The sequence below is a fragment of the Neoarthrinium moseri genome, assembly GCF_022829205.1.
Source record: "Neoarthrinium moseri strain CBS 164.80 chromosome Unknown scaffold32_Wmoseri_CBS_16480, whole genome shotgun sequence".
Taxonomy (NCBI): Eukaryota; Fungi; Ascomycota; class Sordariomycetes; order Amphisphaeriales; family Apiosporaceae; genus Neoarthrinium; species Neoarthrinium moseri.
Genome location: NW_026055146.1, coordinates 226,659 through 249,677, shown reverse-complemented (window position 1 = coordinate 249,677; position 23,019 = coordinate 226,659). Strand labels below are relative to the sequence as shown.

Sequence of the window (23,019 nt, the reverse complement as noted above, 5' to 3'; positions counted from 1 at the left end):
CGCAGGAGAGAGTCTGGCTAGGGAAGACAGGGTTGTGTATTATCTTTCCGCCAATCTGAAACCCGCCCGAACGATCCAGGACAATTGGGGTTCGAAAGTTTCCAGGGTTTGGAAATATGTCGGATGCGTAAGCTAAACACAAGATTGACAAAAACAGCCAAATTAGTATGGAGGGCATTGTTATTGCGAATCCCTCGTGCAAATAGTAACCAAGAGTTCTCAAAGGTTGCATGCCAAGCACGAATACTTATAAGGAGCATGAATTCCAGCTGAGCTGTTGCATGGCATACGTTGCGTATTTAATGACTATGCTGAGCAGGATATCAAGTGCCGGGTTGGAGTCACTTTCGAGAGCTATCAAGGTATATTGAGATGCCGTCGTCGTAAGTACCTGGCGGATCCCACTCTGGATTCAGCCGGCGGGTATAAGCAGCCCTTGCCAGCGGCAACAACTCGCGAATATGAAGCAGCGCGCCGGTGTGACTAAGAGTTTTCAATGGCACAGTCAAACTTAGCTAGCACATATCCTGTATGGCCGTAGGGGTGATGTTAATTAGCAACGGTCTGCCATGCGCTGAAATTTTAGGTGCGGAGCAATCTCAACCTCGGTAGTACAGCCCAAGGCTAGACAATCCTGCTTAATACCCCATAGAGTAAACAATGACTCGTTCAAATACTGGCCGCTTCTGGAATGCATCGCATAGGTAACTCATCAAAGTACCATATGGCAACTTCAAGGCAATGAACTATATATCTTCAGCTGTTTGCGTCAGGTCAATCCGCAGACAAAATCAACAACCCAACTATAGGAGATCGGCTCAGATCCCTGAGGCACTACTCAAGCTGTTTGGAGGAGTCACCAAGTCTATGAGGCCAAATCCGGGAAGCACAGCAAGCGTCCTGTTCAGTATCAGTGGATGTTAAATATGGAGAGTGTAGAGGTGATAGACTCAAATTGACCCTGTAGGCCAGTGAATGAATTCTAGCCCAGTATAAATAGGGTGGCAAAGTTTGGCTCAGACATCTCCATCTTTCTGCACATCAGGCAGCGCATCGAAAACGTCAATAATTCCTGATATTCGACTGGAGCTAGCGAGCTCAAGAGTAGCCGTACCGTCTCTGAGCCAATCCCAGCACGTATCGCTTGAATCGAAGGAACAATAAGCCGACATAGTTTTCATGGACAGCTCGAGGTCGGCCTCTGCCCAGAACAGTATTTTCAGTAAGCCATACTTCATCTGGGTGAGTATGGCCTTTCATTGCCCACGTTCCATAGTGGACAACACACTGGTACCGTTTCTCAAGTTCTTTGAGAGACCTTGCTTTTTCTAGATCAAGCTGCGGCATCTCCTGGCGAGTGAAGTCGTCTACCATGTGGCGCTTCGTCTTTGGAACGGGAAGAGATGGCATTGCCGACCATCGCCGGATTGCATTGCAGACATTTGTGGCTGTGGCATCTCCGAACAGCAACTGAAAGAATGTGGAGACCTTGCAGAGCAAAATCTCCGAGTCTCTGTCGGGAAGATTTACCACATCATGGCTGGTGGTGTTGTAAGTGGAAAGATCCTTGTTGGTAGCCTCATCTTTTTGGTGCTGATAAAAGTAGTCGTGCGATCTACTTCTGTCTTCCTTCTTGATTTGAATCAACAGAGGTGACAGTCAATACCCTGGTTCAAGGCCCCTTCTCGTAATTCATCACGGGCCTTCCGGTTCGTGCCAACCCACAACTCGCGATTAGATTCTGCCCGCATCTCCTTGTACCACTTAGCCTTGTTGTCTTCGCCTTCGGGGCTCTCGGTGGTGGGGCGGTTCTCGGCATTATGGGTGCTTCTTCTCTGGCCATTCGGGATGCCATCAGTAGGTTTTCGACTTCTCTGCTCATGCATGGCTCAGTCTTTTCAATCTTGGCTTTGGGTTTTCTTTCCATATTTCTCGATCTCGCGGTATTTCTATTTTCCCTTCTTTTTGCAAGACAGATACCTGAGTTGAATGACCCGAGCTCTTATCGAGCCTGTTACGTCGTATTCGAGGACTAGATCTGTCATATCATTCTTGTGGTACGTGTTATGATCGAGGCGATCTCACCAGCACCGAGCTACCGCAACAACTTCATCAGAATCTCAATAGTGGGATCATTACGAGTCTGATAGTCGGCGTCTGAGAATTGCGGGAATTGCTGAAACACATGAGTCACATTCTGGGGCTTGGTAGTATGTGGTCACTCACCAAGTGTCTTTCGCGGCTGGTCCAGTGGCAAATGTCGCCGCACTCCTTCATCTTCCAGCCACCTGGTCTCCTTGGATGTTCTTGTTCTCACGGCCGTAGTGAAAGAGAGGTTAAGTTTTGGTATCCATAATGATGCAGTACAACTCAGCGTCAAAAATGTGGTAGAGAAAGGAGTCAAACAATCCAATACCAGCTCAGAACCCTCTTCTCACCAATTTCGTTGGGAATTGTGGAAGAAGATATGTGAAGAGCAGCGGATGAGTGGCGGTGGACACGACTTCTCCGAGTACGAACAGAACGGCAAAGTCAGGTGCCCGATTTAAGGGAGAGATACGCTCGAGTCTTCTTCATGAGCATATGGCAATGCCGCAACCCAGACCTTGATTGCTATGAAAGCCTGCTTTCTAGCTAGTTTCTCCCAATCACAACAATTGGGGGAGAGGTGGGTGAGGTGAGCTGCATTTGCTGCCATGTTTGTATATAGGCAGCAACCTGCAGCAGATGCAAGAATCATCAGGCTAGTAAAATTATTTTAGCTAGCCAAACTGTTAGCCGCGGATTGTTGGATCGCTCTTTTATGAGCTTACTACAGCTAGCCATTCAGGAGCGCCCACATGAGGCTACAAGAGCACCTGCTTGTGGCTTCATCTGAACCCAGCCACGACCTAAAGGTGTTTCGATAAAGCTGACGCAAGAAAACGACCAGAAGTTGGTCAATACCTTTTACTGCAAATATCCGGTAAATTGAAAGATATCTAGCGAACGAACGACTAAGCCAAAAAAGAAATCAAAGAATTTCTCGCCAATATGCGTGCAATAATGAGCGTGATAGGAAAAATCCCCCAAAATCAGAATATCCACCAACCCCTACCGCCGGTTCTCCGTGAGTCCGCTCAACTGCGCGGTATTCATCAATCCGAGTATGGATGTGGTCACAGCCAGGAATTATTGAAGACCTTTAACTGTGACTCTGCCTTACGCCGCCTTGTAAGACTTCCAGTTCCTGTAGTAGCTCGAGCTGATGCAAGTAGCATCTTTCATGCAATGGTCTGCCTTGGGGCATTCTCCCATGGTTGTAAGAACATAACTCTCTCCGCCACAACCCTTCTCCGTGTACACTGGCAGGATGACTTATTAGCGGAGCATAGTATGAGGCAGTATTGTGAATGATGTCTACGTACCCGTCGGGAACCATCGACCTCCAGCGTTAGAGAAGAAGGCGCCAGTCTTGTCGTCCAGATCGTAGCATCGACCTGTGACGGGCGCGGCGTGATACAAGATGTTTTTGTCAGCTTGGCTACCAAATGTTAGCGAGCTAATCGTATTATCTCATATGAATCTATTTGCGGAGAGCTCAGCGTACCAATCTTCAACACTGGCGTATTGGTTGAGCTTTGGCTTAGCTCGGGCTTCCAGTTTGGCAGCCCCTTCGGACGGCAGAGCAGTCGCAGACTGCAAGAAAGCAGCGATAAAGATGACGCAGGAAGTCTTCATGTTGGAAAGAGAGAGCCGAGGTTTTGAGAAGCAAAAACCGTGATATTGAGCTAGGGCAAGTGCAAGAGACGCTGTAGTGAAGCTGGGCTGAGTTGGAATGACTTTAGTTATTGATTCAAGCTCATTTTCCTCGAGATTGAACTGCCCTTTTATAATCAGTCCAAACCACTCAGAGCTATTTTTATATCGAGATCAGTTTTCGAATACACCACAGCTCCTAAAGATCAAATGATCTGCATTATCAATGTGTTGCACTCTTCTATGGCATATGATCTACATTAATACATGCCGTTATTGAAGAATTTCTCCTTGATTGGATTATACGATATCCCAAGGTACCGTCACTCATGCAATTAAGCCCACCCTATTGGATTATATGTGGGCTTGGTAAGTTGTTCATACGTCACACTAATCCCACCAAAGAAATGAGGACTGGGAAGCATATGTACATGCTGATTTGGGCTTGGCGTCTACATGTACAACTTCTGAGAGATCGACCAAGACAACTGTCACAAAATAACCACTGCGCTAGCAGTGCCAAAATGAAGATCCATGAAACTCCACTTGGCCTAGCGCCTAATTGGGTATATTTTGGTGCGACAACAACGCTCTTGGCCTATGCCTGTAATTTCAGCTGGGTGCCAAGATGGGGCTTTGCCAGCCGGCTCCTCGCTAGCACAACCTGTGCAAGGAGAGATCAACTGAGGGCTCACTTTTTGACAGTTCATTTTCACTGTAGCCTAGTTCCTCGCCACGCAGGATTTGCAACTAGAAGTATGATAGGATTGGGTACTTTATTTGTTCAATGGGGAATTATTGGCTTTGGCGCCGCCTAGGCCGCATTCATTAGGAGCCCAACACTCGGGACTTTCAACTGATAGCTAAATTGATAAAAGAACAAGAAAGAAGCATTACTCAATGAAATTCAATAGAGAGAAGTTGGAAACTGTGATGATAATATTGCAGTGCACAATGCAATTACACCGATCACATCGCGGGCATCTGAGCCGTCTCTTTATAACGTCAAAGCTACGTTACCCGATGTGCCACACTATGGCAATAGCTCTGAATAAAGGTGTGTGCAAAGTAACTAGGCAACAGTAAAACACACCATATTTGTGGTAGCTAGGTGAGAATCACGCAACCCTCGTTCTTTTCTTCCTCGGAGCAGGGAATGCCATATGTAAACGAATCGTGCATCCGGGGATCAGCACTGGTCTGAGGCTGCCAATCAAATCTTGAATCGCTGCCTCAAAGGTGTAAGAGAAGATCTGTTGTACAAACGAAGATTGCATATAACGCCTAGAAAATGCGGCACCAAAGCCGCTTAGCTGCTTACCATAAACTCTACCAGCCTACAGGATTTTACAGCCTCATTATCTATATGATCGTCAACGCATGCACGTGTCCTGTGGGTAACTCGGCATAGTTGTCGTCGAGTGTACTACTGCGAACTGGTACACTGAAGAACATGACACCCGCCAGTTGTTATAGTCGCCCGAATCCTTGCATCCATTCTACTCTACAGCACACGCGAAGGAACGAATGAATAGCTTCGTCAAAAAGGATTGCTCTGCCCCAATGACTTCACCAACACTTGCAATTTAATTCCTCTGACGTCATATGATCCAAGATTAGAAAGCTACCATACTAGGGATTTTCCTCGCATCGTTTCTTTGCCATGGATCGCATCGTGCTTAAGTAAAGAGAATCAAGATAATAACTGCACCTTTAGACCTCCGATGCGTTCATTGACCGACTAATCACTCACGCAGCAACTGTCACAGCAGTTCTGTATAACAGGCGGTCTGGGTTTATTGCTTTCACAGTCTTATAATACGTTTGTTTGGACTTATTTCCGTCTCCCTTTTTCTATCGATATTTTGGGGAACATGGTTGTAGGTCACAGCGAAGACTGCCGCTGTACCCCTTCAGCCTGTATGCAAGTGAGCAAAAGATCTAGCCCAATTGTGTCCGCTATCATGCAATGCTAGCAAACAATGCTGTCGAGGTGAATCAAGTTTAAGATCAATTCATTAATTCAATCCAAAGTCCCTTTTAGTACAAATCAAAGGGTTGTATCACCCTCTCCTTCAACTCAACCTTGCACTGCGGCAGTTCAATACCAAAGGTCTCATACACCAGAGAAGTCGAGTTCGGCGCAGGAGTAATCCACCTACGATTCTGGATGTCGCCGTCCTGCGCTCTATCGAAGAAGTTCTGCGGTGCAAACATGATGCTGCTTACGGCCTCCGAGTACAGCGTCACTGGCACGTCTTCGGCACGCGTGAAGTGATGCATCCCAAGGGTGAACCAGACCACCAAGTCTTCCCCTTCGATACTCTCGTTGTTGAAGAACTTGCCAAAGTCCTGTTGTGGCTTCCACGGCATGTTGAGGTTTTGCACACTGTTTCCCCACGGCTCCGTGTCATGTTGCCGAGTCACGGCCAGCTGTGACTTGGATAACTCCGAGTTACGTCGGCTAAATGGCGAGTCGAGAGTGCTCAACCGGATGTTAGACCGGCCTGGAATGATGCGATATCCGCGCTTGGTGCCCCACTTGTTTGTCTCACTCGCATGATTAACGCAATACATCGTCTGCCCATTAGCGGCCCAGTCAAAGCGCTGTTCAGTGTCCATCTTGTATTGGTTCAACTCGAGCTGCTCAAAGACACCCAACTCGGGGAACCACGGCTGTTCCGTGGGCGCGGCGCGGACCTCGGTGACCTCCAAATCGTTGTTAGTATCAAGGATATCAAAATCCGCCTTCCACGTCAGAACGTGGTCGTGGAGCGAGCCCTGAGTTGCCTGTTGAATCCGTGGTCCCCATTTACCTTGGTCCGGATAGTAGAAGGAGGACTGTAGGTATCCTGATGCCCGGACTGTTACCTCCAAAGACCCATCAACATGAAAGGCGTAGTCGAAAAGATAATCATAGTTGCCCACTGTAGCAATCGAGCGAAGGGTCAGCATAGATGCCTTGACAACACCGATGTTTGTCAACCCGTACGCGTTCCCTCCAGGAGCGCGATGTCGAGAGAGCGGAAAACCAGCATCGGACTCGAAGATACAGATGGCGTTTGGGCTCACGACCGTCGTGTTTGTATCGTGGTAGGTAACATTCCAAAAAGAGGAACCGAAAGGGCAATCAAATCCGTCCACCAGGGGGTACAAATTCGTACCCATCTGGTAATACGTATCGTGATAGAGCGTCGAAGCAGACTTCGGCTGGAATCCTCCATACTGAGCCGCAGCTTCCTGCATTGATAGTTCGTATAGGATTCGCTCCCCTTTAAACTTGATGTCGAAGAACATGACGCCAAGACTAATGGTGTGAGAGACATAGAAGGACCAACCCATGTACTCGACGTATTTCTGCTCATTGTCAAGCTTGTATCTCTTTCCACCGATCTCAATGCTCTGAGGCGCGAACTTCTCCTCCAGATCCCGCTTGCCCATCTCCTGATCGGGCTTCACTAGTGCCCAGTCGTAGTCTTCGGGTTGTTTGTTCTCTTCTGTCAGTTCGCCTGCCTCGAATGCTGCCCTTAGCTCAGCGATCGACGGGAACACTCGAGTGTTCGTAACAATCGATTTCAGCTTGTAAAGTGAGGCATCGGTTCCGGTGCAGTCCAAGATAACATAGAAGTCCACTGGCCGCAAGTACGACGCAGGACCGGGGCGCTTGAACGCCACAATACGGAAGGCTTGTGTTCCATCGTATGAGGAAGGAGCAGAAATCGACGACTCAAGTGTGGACTCTGGCAGGAAGTCTCCATACCAAGCACCGCCAAGAAGTGCAGTCGTGATATCGCTGACATTTGCCATGATCTCTAACAAGAGAGTATCCGACGCTGCAGCCCGCAAAGCGTCAAACGTTCTGCCGTTGAACGGGATTGATCCACCGCTACCACCATTGTAGAGATAATCCAGCTTCTGGATCGTCGTCTTACTGTCGACTGGCAGAGGACCAACCATGTATTCTTGGGAGACAGGCTCCTCCTTGCCACCCTCGAAGATGATAGCTCTCGCGTATTGTGCTGGCTTTGGCCCCGATGCATCCAAATATGGCAGGACGTCGGACTTGTTCAGCGGGACCGTGTCGATATAAAATAGGTAGTTGTCATTGATCCCAGCAGTTGAAACATCAGTCAGGTTCAACCCAGACGCCGGGTCATGCAGCAGATTATAGACTGCAATGTTGTCTTCCGGCGAAAGCGTCCTCCAGACATTGGTCTTGGGGGCAGAAATGGTTGGCGCACTCTCATCGAGAGAACAAGTCCCAGAGGTCGAAGCACTGGAGCCTGCAGCCGCGCGCCTGGTGAAATCTCGAAAAAGGGCTCTCCTCTCGAAGCCGAGCGGTGGAGTAGTCGACGACTCTACACCTCTGGCCGTGTATAAAGACAATACTAGGAAATATAATGACTTCATCTTTAATTGAAGAAGGAGAGTGGTCACTTAAAGTGCTTGGGCCTGCTTTCACGCCAGACCGAGGCAAAGCGGTGCGACGGCAAGAGCTTTATAGATGGGCAGCTTTGCAGATTTGCAACCCAGCGTCCGTACACGCTGACTTGCGATGACCCCTGAGCTGCTGTGACACCTCAGTAGAGTCTTCAATTGCCCAATGACGGTAAACTCCCACGATACCCAATGCGAGCTAACGCGGGACTGCTGATCACCATCTACTGGACAATTCTGTCATTGATCTCTCGACTGGCCATTACGCAAAGCAGGGGTTGCTGCATTCAGCTTTTCAATAATTTGACGTAGCGTTGCATGTTTCCTAGCAGTTAGTCCTCAAGTATGATATGTAGCCAATCATCACGTAACGGCGTTGGTCCAATGCGACCCGAGTCTGGCATCACTTATGGCTGGGGCTAGATGGGACATGGGTCGTGGGGCCCTCATCTATTTTGACAGCGTCGGATCTCGGTCGACCTAGCAATGACACTTTGCCCATGATTCCGGGACAAGAAGCCGTGCCTATCAACTAATGCAAAACCTGCAAGGATTGCTATGCTTAAGCCATTATGAGGAAAGCCACATGTAGGCGGCGAGCGCGCCTCTTTTCGCTGCAGAAACAGCTCTGTTCGATGACGGTCTGGCGCACTGTTGATAAGGGGATAACAACGGTCCCAGCTCCACACTCAGCGCAGAAAATCTTACGGTACTCGATATAGCTGACAGCCAATACTTAGTGGATACTACTTACATAGTCTTCCTGGGCTGTCAAGAGCCCACTTTACCCCGCTTGTCTCTATCGTGTCTGTATCTGCTCCATCAGCCCTTTGGAAGTGAACAAAATTACGACCTACTTGTTTTGGTATGTCGCGCGATGCAGACAGGGAGCCGGCGCTTTCGGGCGGCAGACTGCGTGTGAACAAGCTTTACCGAGACCGCTACGGATGCAACCCGACCTTGGCACCGTCTTTGTGCAACATAAGCAATACAAGCAATGTCGGCTCTTGCAAAAGTGCACGCCAAGCCGATATAGCTGATCGCATCGCGATGCCACTTCAATGTCTACATTTAATTTCGCTGCTACGGGCCGGGTACTTTTGAACGGCACCGCATGAATGTGACTCTCAATTGGCCGGACCAATCTGAATTCAAGTCGGTGCGATATGCAGCCAAGACTCGAATCAGCCTCATTTTGGAGCCAGTGTAGTTTCGACCAAGATCCTACAATGAAGAAAGACTCAATAAGGAGACATAACTATTAATCGAAATTAGGCTGTCCACTAGATGGTCAGTATTGATTATGAAACGCCGTGAGGATGTAGTAAAGACCAGAGCGCCTCGAATGCGGCGAGGGCTTCTTTAAAGTTTTCAAAGTCAACCATTTTCGACATGCCCGCTTACGAGGCGATGTACTATGGGCAAAGCTTGGCATGTAGCACATTCATTGTGTAAACAGTAGCAATCAAGATTATAATGAGCACTGAGCAATGTCCAAGACAAATAACATCTTATCGTATTCCATACGTTCTCTATATATTGGGTATTCGCGTCGTTCCGCCCCCGAGGCCAACCTCCATGTCTATTATACAAACCTTTTGTCTAGAACCTTGAGATATCCCGGCCAAAAACCCAGGAAATGAACCAGTATATAGGGACCATAATCTTGTTCCGAATGCTCATGCTCTTTGTGAGATACGCAGTGCGCCACAAGACCCAGGCGGCCCACCCTTTGAGGTCATCAGCACTACTCTGATGGATCGCTTTCCACCCTCCAAGGTAGGTCATGGTGCCCCAGTTGCGAAACTTGAAGTCTGTCGTCCCGGCGGTGCCCTTGTTGAGTTGCTTTGCCAAGTAACTTGCCTTTTGACTGGCAACTTGTGCAGTGGCAGGAAGGACCTGGCCGTCAATGATAGCGCAGTCTCCAATGGCGTACACATCGGGGAGGATCGAAGATGAGGTATCCTTAGCCTGCTCCAGTCTGCTAGGAACGACCGTGAGATTAAGGTGAGTGTTGGTGAGCAAGCTGCCCGTCTTCGCGTCTTTGTGGAGCCTTACTTCCGGGGCAGGGTCAGCGCTACCAGCTATCAACGATGGACGGAAGACTTTCTCTTCCAACTTTTGCACCAAAGGGTTCTGCATGAGGCCAGTGCTCCAAACCACGATCCCCGCATCGACTTCCTCGTCGCCAAGTTCTTCAATTTTCAGCTTCAAGCAGCCTGCTGTGTCGTCGTCGGGTCTGATGCGCGTAAGGTGATGCTGAGTCTTGACCTTGATTCCCTCGCGGTGGAAGGTTTCCATGGCATAATTGGCCAGGGTCTGGTCAAACATGGGCAGAACCTTCGGCGCCACGTCATACACAGTGATGCCCACATACTTCATCACGTCTGGGTAGAGCTTCTTGAGATCATCCTGAATCAGGTCATGAAGCTCGGCAGCGAATTCAATACCAGTTGGGCCGCCGCCTACCACAGCGAAGTGCAGCAGTTTCTTCCTCTCCTCATCGGTCGTGGTAGGAAGCGCTGCTTTTTCGAAGCATTGCAGAACCCTTAGCCGGATTTTCCTAGCGTCGCCGACATCTCGCAAGAAGTTTGCGTGTTCCTTGACACCCTCGATTCCAAAAGTCTGGCTGTATGAGCCGACAGCGATGACGAGCTTGTCATACGGCACATCGAACATCACCCCTTTCTCAGCCTGCACCTTCGAAGACTTGGTAGGTAAGAGATGTGTCCGTGAGGCCAGATCATCAGAGGTGTTTGCTTCAACTCTAATCGTCTTTTTGGTGAAATCAATGTCATCGGCCCAACCCTGGTGGAAGCTGTCCAGTCCTAGCCGCCTGACGGATTCTAGTGTTGCCCGGAACTCGAGAGTGCCAACTGCTGTGCCTGCCAGCAATGGGGTGAACACAAAGTACGAACGAGGCGATATCATAATACGCTCGTACTTCTTTGGGTCTAGTGTCCGTGCAAAGCCGTATCCGGCCCATCCGGACCCAAGAATGACGACGCGCTCTTTCCTGTCTTCTTGCTTGCTGTGAGAATGGCCTTTTCGACAAAAGGAGAGGAATCGAACGCATACTGTCATTTCCATTGCTAGAGTCTACGCTTGCAAAGCGAGCCAAGCTTATAGGATGTGTCGGAGCACTGTGTCTCGCTGAGGGTGGGCATAAACTCAGCAGCTGACGGTTGATGAGGCGTCGGCCTGCCATGGTAGCAAAGTGATGAGGAGGGTTTGATGGGATTTTGGCCTTGACGACCTATCGACAGTACATTTAAGTCAATCTCGAAGCAGACTTTATTGGAATGATGTCAAATTGAGGGAATGACTAAGACGGTAATTCAACGGAGCGTTCTGTTTTCGTTAGTGCTAGCTGGGGTCAGCAACTGTGCCGCCAAGGACCAATGGACGGGAGCAAAAGCGTCAGGCGGATCTCAGCCTTATTTCCAGCTGAGAGATAGACATGTCACAGATTTGCCATTCGGAGTGTCACAAAGACCGCCATCGGGGAGAGGTTTGGCAGTAAGACCCCGATAGCGTTGTGACAACAAGACGAAGACCCAGTGCCAGTGGACCCTGTCCAGAGCGATCGCCGAATTGCGACAAGCCTCTTAGAACGCACGCGTGCAGTGCATGTTCAATGAGCCAGCAGCAGTTCAATCATGGCTGGAAAGACTCACAACTCCCACTACCCAGGATCGCAGCACATGTGTAGGCGACAACGCGATGCTGTCGAGCTGCTCTCGGAGCCTTCGGGGGTGGCCCGGACGGAGCGGAGGGCGGGTCCGGTGTTTTGCCGGATGAGGTCATGCCGCAGCAGCCGACCACGATAAGCCGATAACGACTTTTTCCCATCCCCGTACCGAGACGCGCCAGACGACAGACACGCCCATTGACCGTGGCTCCCCCCGTGGTTGGTACCAAGACAAGCTGCATTCACCATGTTCCGGGCCAGCTCCTCCAGACTTTTTACGAGGGGTGTGGCGTCACCGGCGAGACGGACGGCCTCCCTTGCAAAACGCCATGTCAACCGCACACCAGTCAGAACGTTAGCATCTGTCAGCGTGCCGACGCCCCAGGTAAGCAACCCGTCCCGGCGCTCACGGTTTGTCCATCCGTCTGTCCACAGCCGAGGCTGATATCCAGTACCAGGAACCGACCGACCTCGATAACATCACGACTCTGCCGAACGGTGTCCGTGTCGCTTCGGAGGCCCTCCCAGGCTCCTTCTCTGGCGTTGGTGTCTACATCGAAGGCGGGTCGCGCTTCGAGAATGCCTACCTCAGTGGTGTCAGCCACATCGTGGACCGTCTCGCTTTCGCGTCGACGACCAAGCGAAGCGGCGAACAGATCCAGGAGACGGTCGAGTCGCTGGGTGGGAACATCCAGTGCGTTTCAAGCAGAGAGTCCATGATGTACCAGGCTGCCACGTTCAACTCTGCCGTCCCTACGGCCACAGAACTGTTGGCAGAAACGATACGAAATCCACAAATTTCGGAAGAAGAAGTCAGTCAGGAGCTGGCGACGGCTGAGTACGAGATTACAGAGATCTGGAAGAAGCCCGAGCTTATCCTCCCTGAACTGGTGCACATGGCTGCTTTTAAGGACAACACGCTCGGTAACCCGCTGTTGTGCCCGGCAGAGCGCATTCCCGAGATCAACAAGTCAGTCGTCGAGGCGTATAGAAAGGCTTTCTACCGACCGGAAAGAACTGTGGTCGCCTTTGCTGGCGTCGCTCACGATGAGGCTGTCCAGCTGGCCACTCAGTTCTTCGGTGACATGGAAGGTTCAGACCAACCCGCCTTGTCGCGAACGGGTTCAGAGACGTCGATTGGGTCCAACGTTTCAGCGAGCACCGACGATTCCACTGCGTCCAGCGCATCATCCGCGTCATCAACACCATCTCAGCAATCTCCCAGCATATTATCAAAGCTACCCCTTTTCAAGAACCTCTCCACCTCTGCATCATCCAACGCAGCCGTCATCACCGATCCGGCCAAACTCTACCCCACGCAGCAGGAAATGACTGCCCCTGCACACTATACCGGTGGATTTGTCTCGCTTCCCTCCCAACCGCCATCATATAACCCTCTGCAGCCTGTTTTCACTCATATCCACCTTGCATTTGAAGGTTTACCGATCGCCTCGGACGATATCTATGCCTTGGCCACTCTAAACACTTTGCTCGGCGGTGGCGGTTCATTCTCCGCCGGTGGCCCTGGCAAGGGTATGTACTCGAGACTGTACACGAATGTTCTCAACCAGCACGCCTGGGTTGAGTCCTGCATTGCGTTCAACCATTCTTACACCGATTCCGGCCTTTTTGGAATTTCGGCCATGTGTATTCCAGGACGGACACAGCCCATGCTTGATGTCATGTGCCAGGAGCTACGTGCACTGACTCTAAGCACAGGCTTCGCCGCTTTGGGCCAGGTCGAAGTCAGCCGAGCCAAGAACCAATTGAGATCAAGCCTCCTTATGAACTTGGAGAGCCGCATGGTCGAATTGGAGGACCTCGGACGGCAAGTTCAGGTCCACGGTCGCAAAGTACCAGTCCATGAGATGTGCCGCAAGATCGAGTCCCTTACTGTCGAGGATCTCCGCCGCGTGGCTCAGCAGGTCACAGGTGGTCTAGTGCAGAACCCTGGCAACGGCAGTGGCCAGCCCACTGTTGTTCTACAAGAGGCTCAGCAGCCCGGCTCATCAGCAAAGTCTTTGAGCTGGGAAGAGATTCAGGATAGAATCTACAGATGGGGACTTGGAAGACGATGAACATAAAGTCGCCGTTGAAGAGCCTCAATGAGGAGAATGGCGAGGTCTCTGTAAAAACAGAATACTTGAGTCACCATATCCTTCCGCATGTACACTATACACTAATGAAGCCATGGATGTAGAATACAGAGAATTGTACAGTGAACATACGGTTCAAAGAGCGAGGATTTCCACATGCCATCACTTCTTACATACACTTACGTGACAGATCGTATCATGAAACACATTCTACTGATTCACAAATGTTCAACGCTCCGGAGCGACTTGTTGATGAGACTAAATTAGTCGCTTACTTCGCACATCACTATATCGCCCCATCCCTGCCTAGTCAAGGAGGGTTTACAATCGAAGTATTTTGCCAGCACTACGTCGACAAGCGGAGTCTCACATGGTCCGATGAATGTAATGGTCCGATATTTCTTAACCCCATGCAAAGCAGCGTTGAAGGCTGGAGAAATTGGACGCCACCAACGGTGTCTTGGGCATCGAGCTGTGCGCATGAAGTATAGCAATGCGAGTCATGTCCACGCTGCAACCGAAAACAGAATTCTTGAGCCTCACCAGCCCGGATCCCAGCTAATGCATGACGAATGCTTTAATATATTCGAAAGAAGACCAGGGTAGCTCTGCCGGGCTGTACCCGATGGCGCGGGCTGCAAGTAGTGCGCCAAGCTGGTGATCATCCTTGGCGGTGCTTCATCGTTCCCTGAAATATGGGGTAAGGCGGCCTCAGACACTGGTTCTGGCAGCGCTGGCCGACGACAATTCATAATTCTCCACCGTTCAGCGTCTGGAAAAGTCCAAATCGAGTTGATCGAGTTCCTGGTACCTCGCTACGGCTCCCAAGACCCCAAGGCCCCCATAAGCCGCACACCACATCGGCCCACGTTGTCTTGGAAGTTCCATCTACATGCGTGAATCTTCACCAGCACAGCCGCCGGTATTCAACCCGGTAGTCGTTCGGGCAAAGATTAGCAGGTTCTCCGGGGATTGTGATTTACCATTCCCCGGTCGAAGTCGTCCGCAATCAAAGCGATGCCGCTATATGGACATCAGATGAGGCTCCTCCCAAGCTAGCCGCTAGGTCTGCCGTGGCAGTCCAACTCATTGGTCGACTTTGGCGATGAACGTGGTGGATGTTCCCCATGGGTGTTCCTGCCAAGAGAGAACTACTTCATCACAGCTATTGTTTGGTGGACTTTTACTTCCCTGTTCCAATTTGGCGAGAAACACTCCTCGATGTCATTCAATCCCCAACCATGGCATGTTTACCCAGTTCCACTGCAACCAGTGACCATGCTTCTTGGTCGACTAACGGGAAGCGTGCATGCCCCTATCCACCCAACTACCGAAGACGGCGCACTGTTAGTGCGTTGAGATCTATATAATCTCGTGTTATTCACCTGGAATCCACCGCTTCTCTATTCACTATCATCGCCAACCTGACTTACCTTGCTTCTTGCCTTTCATCAAGCAGTGCTTGAATTTCGTCCTTGTTCCCCTTTCAAGCAGGTCTAGAAACTTTTGTCCTTTCTCTCTTGGACATCGTCAACCAGCAAAATGCAGTACAAAGTCCTCATCGCTGCCTCCCTCGCCCTTGGCGTCTCCGCTGCCCCGAGCCCGCAGATCACCGCGGCTCCCAAGAAGCTCGCAGCTCGCGCCAGCCTTCCGGCCTCGTCAGGTACCTCCAAGCTGTCCGCCGTCCAGACCATCGCAGCAGGCGAGTCTTACGATGGCGGCATGTATATGATCGACCGTGGTGTATCCTGCACCTCCGGCGAGGGTGGCGGTAGCGATGCTGTCTTCCTTCTTGAGGAGGGTGCTTCTCTTTCCAATGTCATCATCGGACCTAACCAGATTGAGGGTGTTCACGTAAGTCCATACTGGGCACAGTCGGGGCCAGCCCTGACTCAGAATGATGCTAACTCACAATGATAGTGCAACGGCGCTTGCACGCTCACCAACGTCTGGTGGTCGGCAGTCTGCGAGGATGCCTTCAGCATCAAAGAGCAGAGTAGCGGTGCCACAACTTACGTCAAGGGCGGTGGTGCCTTTGGCGCCTCGGACAAGGTGGTGCAGCACAACGGCGCCGGCACCGTGTCCATCAGCGACTTCACCGTCGACGATTTTGGCAAGCTGTACCGCAGCTGTGGAAACTGCGATACCATGCACGAGCGCCATGTCATCATGAGCGGCATCACTGCCTCGTCCGGCTCGCAGCTTGCCGGCATCAACTCCAACTACGGCGACTCCGCAACCCTCAGCGACATCACCGCCAGCAACGTCGACGACATCTGTGTCACGTACACCGGCACCGACAACAATGACGAGGAGCCTGTGAAGAACGGCTCCGGCCCCGACGGCACCTACTGCATCTACGACGAGAGCGACGTCACTCAGTCCTAGAGTGCTGGAGCGTATGATGGGATTTCCAGCGAAATGGTCTCCAGATGCGAGGATGACTACGGCTTGTGGCCTTTCCTCCGCTTTTCATTCTTGTAAATTCTTCCCTCTGGGTTTTGATATGTAAGATGCCAGACTTGTATATAGACAAATATAAGCGGTTCTTTGACTATACAGAGCTAAGATCTCCTCCCATTCACACGACCCATACCTAAAAGTGCTATGATCATGATTCAGAATGAACCGAAGCTGGTTGTACATAGTCTAGAGTACTTTGGTATTATGGTACAGTAATGCATGTACCGCGATGCTTTCCTCCTTCGTCGATGCTCTTCTCACTCGACTTGTGTTATGTCTGCGTTCGATTGTTAGGTCAAGAAATGTCAAATTGACAAGAAGAGCCAACTATATTTGCAAAGGCCGACCAGTGAAAAAAAGCAACCTATATTCAGAGCACACATAGCTTTCTCAAATATTCACGCCAAGAAATATCCCAGGTCGAGAATGGGAAGGCTATAACAGTAGATGAAGCAATCTTCATTTCGGTTTTCTCTCTCCCTGTCTCGGCATGTTCATACAAGGAGGAAGCTGTCGCTGCATATCTCGTCTAGTAAAAGTTTCATACAAGGGATGCGGGCCCGTAGCAGCGAACACTCGCCGATACCCGTACCTGCAACCCTGCGTCCTAATCCAATATGCTCGCTGGTAATAGCATGCTCCACAATCACACTTGAGAGGTATCCTTCCTGTGCTTAGTACGCTTGTGCTTGATCGTAATTCGGATTTTCTTGCTGTCTTTGTAGATACCAAAGAAAGGATGGCCCACGATGCCCGCAATGCCTGTAATTGATGTTAAACAGGGGATGCACGCAGTAGAGAGCATATTACTAACCGGCAGCCATCTTAAACATCGTGGAACCTGGCGCTCTCAGAAATCCCTTGAAAGCACCAAACGCGCCCTCTTCCTTGGCTCCTTTACATGGCAGGACGACCCAGTCGGCAAGGCCATCGTAGATCCCAAGCCCCAGGTACTGTTGAGATGCAGTGTTAGTCAATGTCATTAAAACAGGCGTTAGTCCACGGGTGTTTACCTTGCCGCCTACGGCACAGCCATCCACAACGCCGGTGACTCTTGGCCATTTCCGAACCGTTGTATCACCGTATAAAACAGGCGTGTGATGCAGCAACTTCGCAATCGCATCCGCAAGAACCAGAGCGTTGGCGAAGACACCGAATAGAATGAGGCCTGTCCCTTTTAATATCCACCACCAGGACAACAGATACGGATGGTGTTCGTCCTCATCTTCGTCATCAAGCTCGGTCGAGGCTTCCGAGTGTGGTGCTTCCCAGTAAGTCGGCGGTGCGTTGACCGGGCTATTGGTCCAAGTCGCTTCCGTGTTGGTGTCGGGAGATCGCTGACTGCCAGTCGTGCTGACTGGCATGTCCTCTACACCAGGCATGAACTTCATACCGAAGTCGCGCGTTCCGGAAATTGACAGTTTCGAAGGGGTGGCAGAGAGCGGTCGGCTGGAGTCGGTTTGAGTCTCCACCGTGGTGTTGACCGGGCGCGCGGGTTCAGGTTTGTGAAGAGGCATTGTGCTAGCTCTTGAGCCTCACTGAAGGCTGTTTGAGGAATTTTTATAGTAAGCTGAGAATAGTCATCAAACTAAGCTGCCGCGAGGCAGCAGCATTCGGTCCTGCCATTATATATAAGCCTTTGCCATTTTCGGGGCGGATGGTGGATGGGGTCCGTGGTCGAAGGATTTCCAAGTCGCAGATCAGTTAGGCATCGAGATACTCAGCGACGTGATTGGCCACAGCAGACGCGGTCGCCCACACACCTCATGTTGGCAGGGGTAGTGGATCGGTGGGAAGACCAGACGGGTTTGGCCCCGAATCTTAATCCTGCATATGCTGTACAAAAGATGGCTGTGCTTCTTTCGACGCTCTGTCCCCATTGGATGGCCCCACTGCGTTGACTACAGGATGTTTGCTTACTGTGTTTATTAGGAGGCTAGATGTGAAGGCCTGCATCTATGACACTTGACGTCTTCTCTCCCTCCATCAAAGCAAATGCACATAAAGCCATGCCACTTTGGGCTCATGTCGGAGAACATCGAACTGTTGGTCTTGACGCGGTAGCGCTGTTGGCCACGGTGGGTCTGCACCTTGCTTGGGCTTACTCCTGCATCGTCCAAGACCTAGTAACAAATCGCGTAGTGCAATTGTGTGTATTTAAGAACGGAATGCGAGAATTTCCTTTGTTTCTCTAATAACTATATTACATAGGTTGTGAGCTCGTGAACTGACCTTCTGCTTTCTTTGGCAAGATTGCGAAGCAGAACGAGGCTTGGCAGTGACGGAAACTGTCGTCAGCCCGTCCCGCGTGAGCCTGGCCTAAGAAGTGATATTCCTTCTCGACAATCGCTTTGCGGTATCGCAGCCATAGGTCTGAATCGTTTGCTCCTACCCTCCAGCCTTAGCTTTTGCAATGTCAACCTATATCAACCGAGTAGCTTGGATCGCTACATTTGCGCGTCTCTATACAATGCATTACTTATTAGGCTCAACTAGTGGCAACGCAATTGTTAGCATCCCGTGTAACTAATGCTCATGCGCTATACGTCACAGTGTGGCAGCTAGGGCGTGGCACGCCCAACCCGCCCCACATGTCGGGTCGTTGAACAGAAGTTGCATTATACTCCATGCTATTAAAGACAATATAATTCAAGATCGCTTGCAAATAAATCGGGATAATCAATTGCGCACTCAGCTCGATCAATAATCGAGATTTTCAAGATCAATCACAGACCACCTTGGCATTGCTACCATATTCGCTTCCTTCCAATCACATACGGAGGACTAGCACTTGAATCGCTCTTACTAGGAGATAGCACGTTGTTATTACATATTTCAACACACAAAGACGGAACATTCCCCATTGCTCTCAACTATAGCGCATTCTGGCCCCTAATTTCTTTCACATAGGGCCAGGGTTGAGAAGATGTCGATTGTTACCAGCCCACTTTCTTGTCGGGAATCTCGTACTATTTCGTAAACTTCGGGTTTGCTCGTCCCCGCGCCATTTATGCTTGATTCTGCGGCAGTCAACGACATTGACCCACGACAGCGTACCCAAAACGGAAGTTCATCCTGGGCCCTTCTCGGCTTAGCTTCAATCACCATCACATCATTTGCTAGTCCGTCGTTACAATGATCACACCATCGCGCTAGGTAAATTTCATCGGCATCCTTTTATTCGTTGAGTCGTCTTGTCGAATATATTACTGGTTACCAGAGATACCTCTCTGATAGAAGGACAATGAGGTTTACGACTGCAAGTTTACGCATCTCATGTCGCACAGTCCTGTTCCTTGACAAGATGCCGGTATTTTCGCATTTACTCCTTTACTTGGGGTTTTGGGCAGCATGCATTTCCACCGTGGTACAGGCCTCTTGCGGAGGTAATCCCAGCCGGCCAAACATAGTGTTCATCCTTCTAGACGACTTGGATTCTCGAATGGGCAGCTTGGACTACATGGGAGCAGTACAGAAACACTTGGTGAACAAAGGAACATCATACCTGAGTCATTATGCTACCATGGCTTTATGTTGTCCTTCAAGAGCCAGTCTACTCACTGGAAAGGCGGGTCACAACACTAATGTAACCGACGTGAAAGGGCCGTATGGTGAGTTTCGGTTTCTAGCTGCAGCGGCCGCGATCCATCAAAATCTAGAAAACGCATTTGCTGACTGTAAGCCTAGGCGGTTATGACAAGTTCGTAGCTGAAGGTTTCAATGATCGGTACTTACCTGTCTGGTTGCAAGATGCAGGATACAGTACTTGGTATATCGGCAAGCTCTTCAACTCGCACAATCCACAGAACTACAACAAACCATTTCCTGCAGCGTGGAACGGATCTGTATGCTTCTTTCCCAACTCAACCACTTCTTCATCTCAAGCTGATGAGTTGTGACAACCAGGACTTTTTGCTGGACCCTTATCAATACTCTTACTTTTCGCCTATGTTTCAACGGAACGAGGATGCTCCTGTCCTTCACAACGGCAGTTATGTTACTGACCTTTTGGCGGAAAAGTCGTTTGGTTTCTTGGATGATGCTGTCACTGCTGGAAAGCCGTTCTTCCTAACAATGGCGCCTATCGCTCCCCATTCACAAGTCGATACCAATCTCACTACTCTACTATCCTCTACCAGCGCCCCACAGCCAAAGCCAGAACATGCCAACCTATTTCTAGACGCCAAGGTGCCTCGTGCGCCAAACTTCAACCCTGAGTTTGTAAGTTTAGTTCTTGGCTGCATTCCAGGCATATTGCCTGATGAAACTAACTGTGATAGTCGTCGGGGGCCAGCTGGGTGAAGACCCTCCCACGGCTCAATGCCACTCAGGTTGAAAACAATGACAAGTGGCATCGGTCTCGTTTGCAGTCATTGCAATCTGTTGACTCAATGGTCGACCAGCTTTTCTTGCGCTTGGAACAACACGGAATTATAGACAACACATATGTCTTTTTCACGTCGGACAACGGTTATCATATCGGCCACCATCGCATGGCTCCTGGCAAGACTTGTGGATATGAAGAAGATACCAATGTGCCACTGATCGTTCGTGGGCCCGGTGTTCCGGCCGGTGCTCGCTTCAAATCCCCAACGTCCATGACTGACCTTGCCCCAACTTTTGTCAAAATTGCCGGGAAACAGCCGCAGGTCGATTTTGACGGGGTAGCCATTCCTCTTACTGAGGTCGCAATGAAGACAAACACCAGGCATGAGCACGTTAACATTGAGTTTTGGAGACTGTCTCAACCTGGAGAAGGTGGTGTAAGAAACACAAGTATGTGATCAAACCTACTGTTCTTCCGCAGGAAGCCCACAGAACAATTTCATGCAGGGAAAGTACTGACGCGTTGCATTAGCCCAAGTAGCCAATACTTACAAGAGCCTTCGGATAGTCTCTACAGACTATAGTTTCTATTACTCTGTATGGTGTACTAACGAGCACGAGCTTTACGATATGACCGTGAGAACTCCACATCGAACGCGACCCTCTCTCAAGTAATTAGCTAACACAGTTGCTAAGTCGGACCCTTACCAACTCAACAACGTCTTCAAAGATGGTTTCAATTCGAATTCCTCCTCTAATATCGTGGTTCGCGGTACTTCAGTACCGGTGAGCAGGCTAGCAAGTCGACTCGATGGTCTCTTAATGGTGTTGAAGTCATGTTCCGGTATTTCTTGCCGTGACCCGTGGGGCACTTTGGACCCTACAGGCCGGATTACTTCACTCTTGGCTGCACTTTCCCCTGAATACGACGAGTTCTTCAACGGAGAGATTCCAAGAATTTCTTTCGATGAATGCAAAGCTGGATATTTGGTGGAGTTCGAAGGACCCCAATACACAACTGCATATCAACTCAGGCCCAGAGATGGGCAAGACCCGGACTGGGCAATAAACGTCTAAGCCTGAAGAGAAGTTCAGCCTTTCTAATAGATTAGTGGCACCATAATTGATATTTACAGTATCGATATTCTTAATTTGTCAATTCCCTTAGCGGTGTTCCCTGGCCCTCGTTAACTGACCCCCGTCGAATGTATGATTGGTTTCCTTACCGTATCATTCGCCACGTACAGGCCTATATATCGATTTATCAAGGGAGAAAACGTATCAACAACGAAGAGCCCGTGCTATGTAAACGACGGCGATTGCTCCCTTAGTAGAGGGAACTACTATAGCACACCGATAGATATCAACAGGGGTGTGCCTTCCGCAGACTCTCTGCCCACCGTCACGTTCCCTATAAGTGGCCACTGACGAGGTCGAGCGACGTGCAGAGTGAAGTTGGAATGATGAAGACTTGGATTCGTGGCTAGTTTACCTAAGAGTATTTCCATGAATCTAATGTCTAAAGAAAAAAATTCAAATATTGTAATGATATGTATTTTCCCCATTTATACGTTCAGATGAACTGGCCACATAGAAGGTATTTTGGCACATCACTATAAAAATCGGTGGATCTCTTGCATCCACTTTGCTCACAACCTGCTGAAGTTTCAAACGCCCTTCTCAACAAGTTCAACCAGTGCTTTCGGGTTAGGGTCAACAAGTACTTCTGACTTTTCTCCACCCTTGAATAATAAGAGGGTTGGCATAGCTTGAATATCCAGGTCATCTGCTAAGGACGAGAGCTTATCCACGTCGATCTTAGTGAAGTAGATATCCTTGTATTTCTCGTCTTCCGAATGCCTAGCGAAGAACAATTGTCAACTTTATTTTACTTACGAGCAACCTTTCTAGCCTTGATCAACGGTACTAACCCTGCGTATATCGGTGCAATCACTTTGCACGGCCCGCACCAAGTTGCAAAAAAATCTACCAGCACTGACTTGTGCTGGGCGATCACCAGCTCGAACTCTTCGTTCCTATTTCCAACTATATTAGCCTATGGGTGTTACTCAGCAGCCTGAGGATGGCCGAAAGTCTCAATGGCATTGGAAACACGGCGCAGTGTTTGTATTGACATACGAATGAATCTCGTGAACCGTCATCCTGCCCGACGGTCAATTGCTTGACCATATAATATTGAGACGAGATTTTTTTTGGTTTGATGAAAGTAATTGGAAGGATCAAGAACAAAAATTCCATTATGGGACA

At 49.8% G+C, this 23,019-nt stretch overlaps 8 protein-coding genes across 8 annotated transcripts; 3 read left to right on the top strand and 5 right to left on the bottom strand.

Moving 5' to 3' along the window:
* Nucleotides 1–1,098: 1,098 nt before the first annotated feature.
* On the bottom strand, nt 1,099–1,886 carry JN550_007990 (uncharacterized protein; the record flags this gene model as incomplete). The annotated part of the gene is made up of 2 exons (XM_049319903.1): nt 1,099–1,583; nt 1,667–1,886. 2 exons carry the CDS (start codon nt 1,884–1,886, stop codon nt 1,099–1,101), a joined length of 705 nt encoding a protein of 234 aa, XP_049170057.1.
* Nucleotides 1,887–3,201: 1,315 nt separating this feature from the next.
* On the bottom strand, nt 3,202–3,720 carry JN550_007989 (uncharacterized protein; the record flags this gene model as incomplete). The annotated part of the gene is made up of 3 exons (XM_049319902.1): nt 3,202–3,344; nt 3,408–3,523; nt 3,590–3,720. The coding sequence occupies 3 exons, from the start codon at nt 3,718–3,720 to the stop codon at nt 3,202–3,204; spliced, it is 390 nt and encodes a 129-aa protein (XP_049170056.1).
* Nucleotides 3,721–5,778: 2,058 nt separating this feature from the next.
* On the bottom strand, nt 5,779–8,148 carry JN550_007988 (uncharacterized protein; the record flags this gene model as incomplete). Its single annotated transcript, XM_049319900.1, has 1 exon — nt 5,779–8,148. One exon carries the CDS (start codon nt 8,146–8,148, stop codon nt 5,779–5,781), a length of 2,370 nt encoding a protein of 789 aa, XP_049170055.1.
* Nucleotides 8,149–9,777: 1,629 nt separating this feature from the next.
* Nucleotides 9,778–11,265, bottom strand: JN550_007987 (uncharacterized protein; the record flags this gene model as incomplete). The annotated part of the gene is made up of 1 exon (XM_049319899.1): nt 9,778–11,265. One exon carries the CDS (start codon nt 11,263–11,265, stop codon nt 9,778–9,780), a length of 1,488 nt encoding a protein of 495 aa, XP_049170054.1.
* An 848-nt stretch (nt 11,266–12,113) lies between these two features.
* JN550_007986 (uncharacterized protein) lies at nt 12,114–13,944 on the top strand (the record flags this gene model as incomplete). Its single annotated transcript, XM_049319898.1, has 2 exons — nt 12,114–12,251; nt 12,325–13,944. 2 exons carry the CDS (start codon nt 12,114–12,116, stop codon nt 13,942–13,944), a joined length of 1,758 nt encoding a protein of 585 aa, XP_049170053.1.
* Nucleotides 13,945–15,504: 1,560 nt separating this feature from the next.
* On the top strand, nt 15,505–16,350 carry JN550_007985 (uncharacterized protein; the record flags this gene model as incomplete). The annotated part of the gene is made up of 2 exons (XM_049319897.1): nt 15,505–15,816; nt 15,883–16,350. The coding sequence occupies 2 exons, from the start codon at nt 15,505–15,507 to the stop codon at nt 16,348–16,350; spliced, it is 780 nt and encodes a 259-aa protein (XP_049170052.1).
* Nucleotides 16,351–17,071: 721 nt separating this feature from the next.
* On the bottom strand, nt 17,072–17,942 carry JN550_007984 (uncharacterized protein; the record flags this gene model as incomplete). The annotated part of the gene is made up of 3 exons (XM_049319896.1): nt 17,072–17,187; nt 17,240–17,378; nt 17,439–17,942. 3 exons carry the CDS (start codon nt 17,940–17,942, stop codon nt 17,072–17,074), a joined length of 759 nt encoding a protein of 252 aa, XP_049170051.1.
* Nucleotides 17,943–19,948: 2,006 nt separating this feature from the next.
* JN550_007983 (uncharacterized protein) lies at nt 19,949–21,828 on the top strand (the record flags this gene model as incomplete). The annotated part of the gene is made up of 6 exons (XM_049319895.1): nt 19,949–20,036; nt 20,113–20,270; nt 20,332–20,646; nt 20,706–21,201; nt 21,284–21,387; nt 21,448–21,828. 6 exons carry the CDS (start codon nt 19,949–19,951, stop codon nt 21,826–21,828), a joined length of 1,542 nt encoding a protein of 513 aa, XP_049170050.1.
* Nucleotides 21,829–23,019: the final 1,191 nt, after the last annotated feature.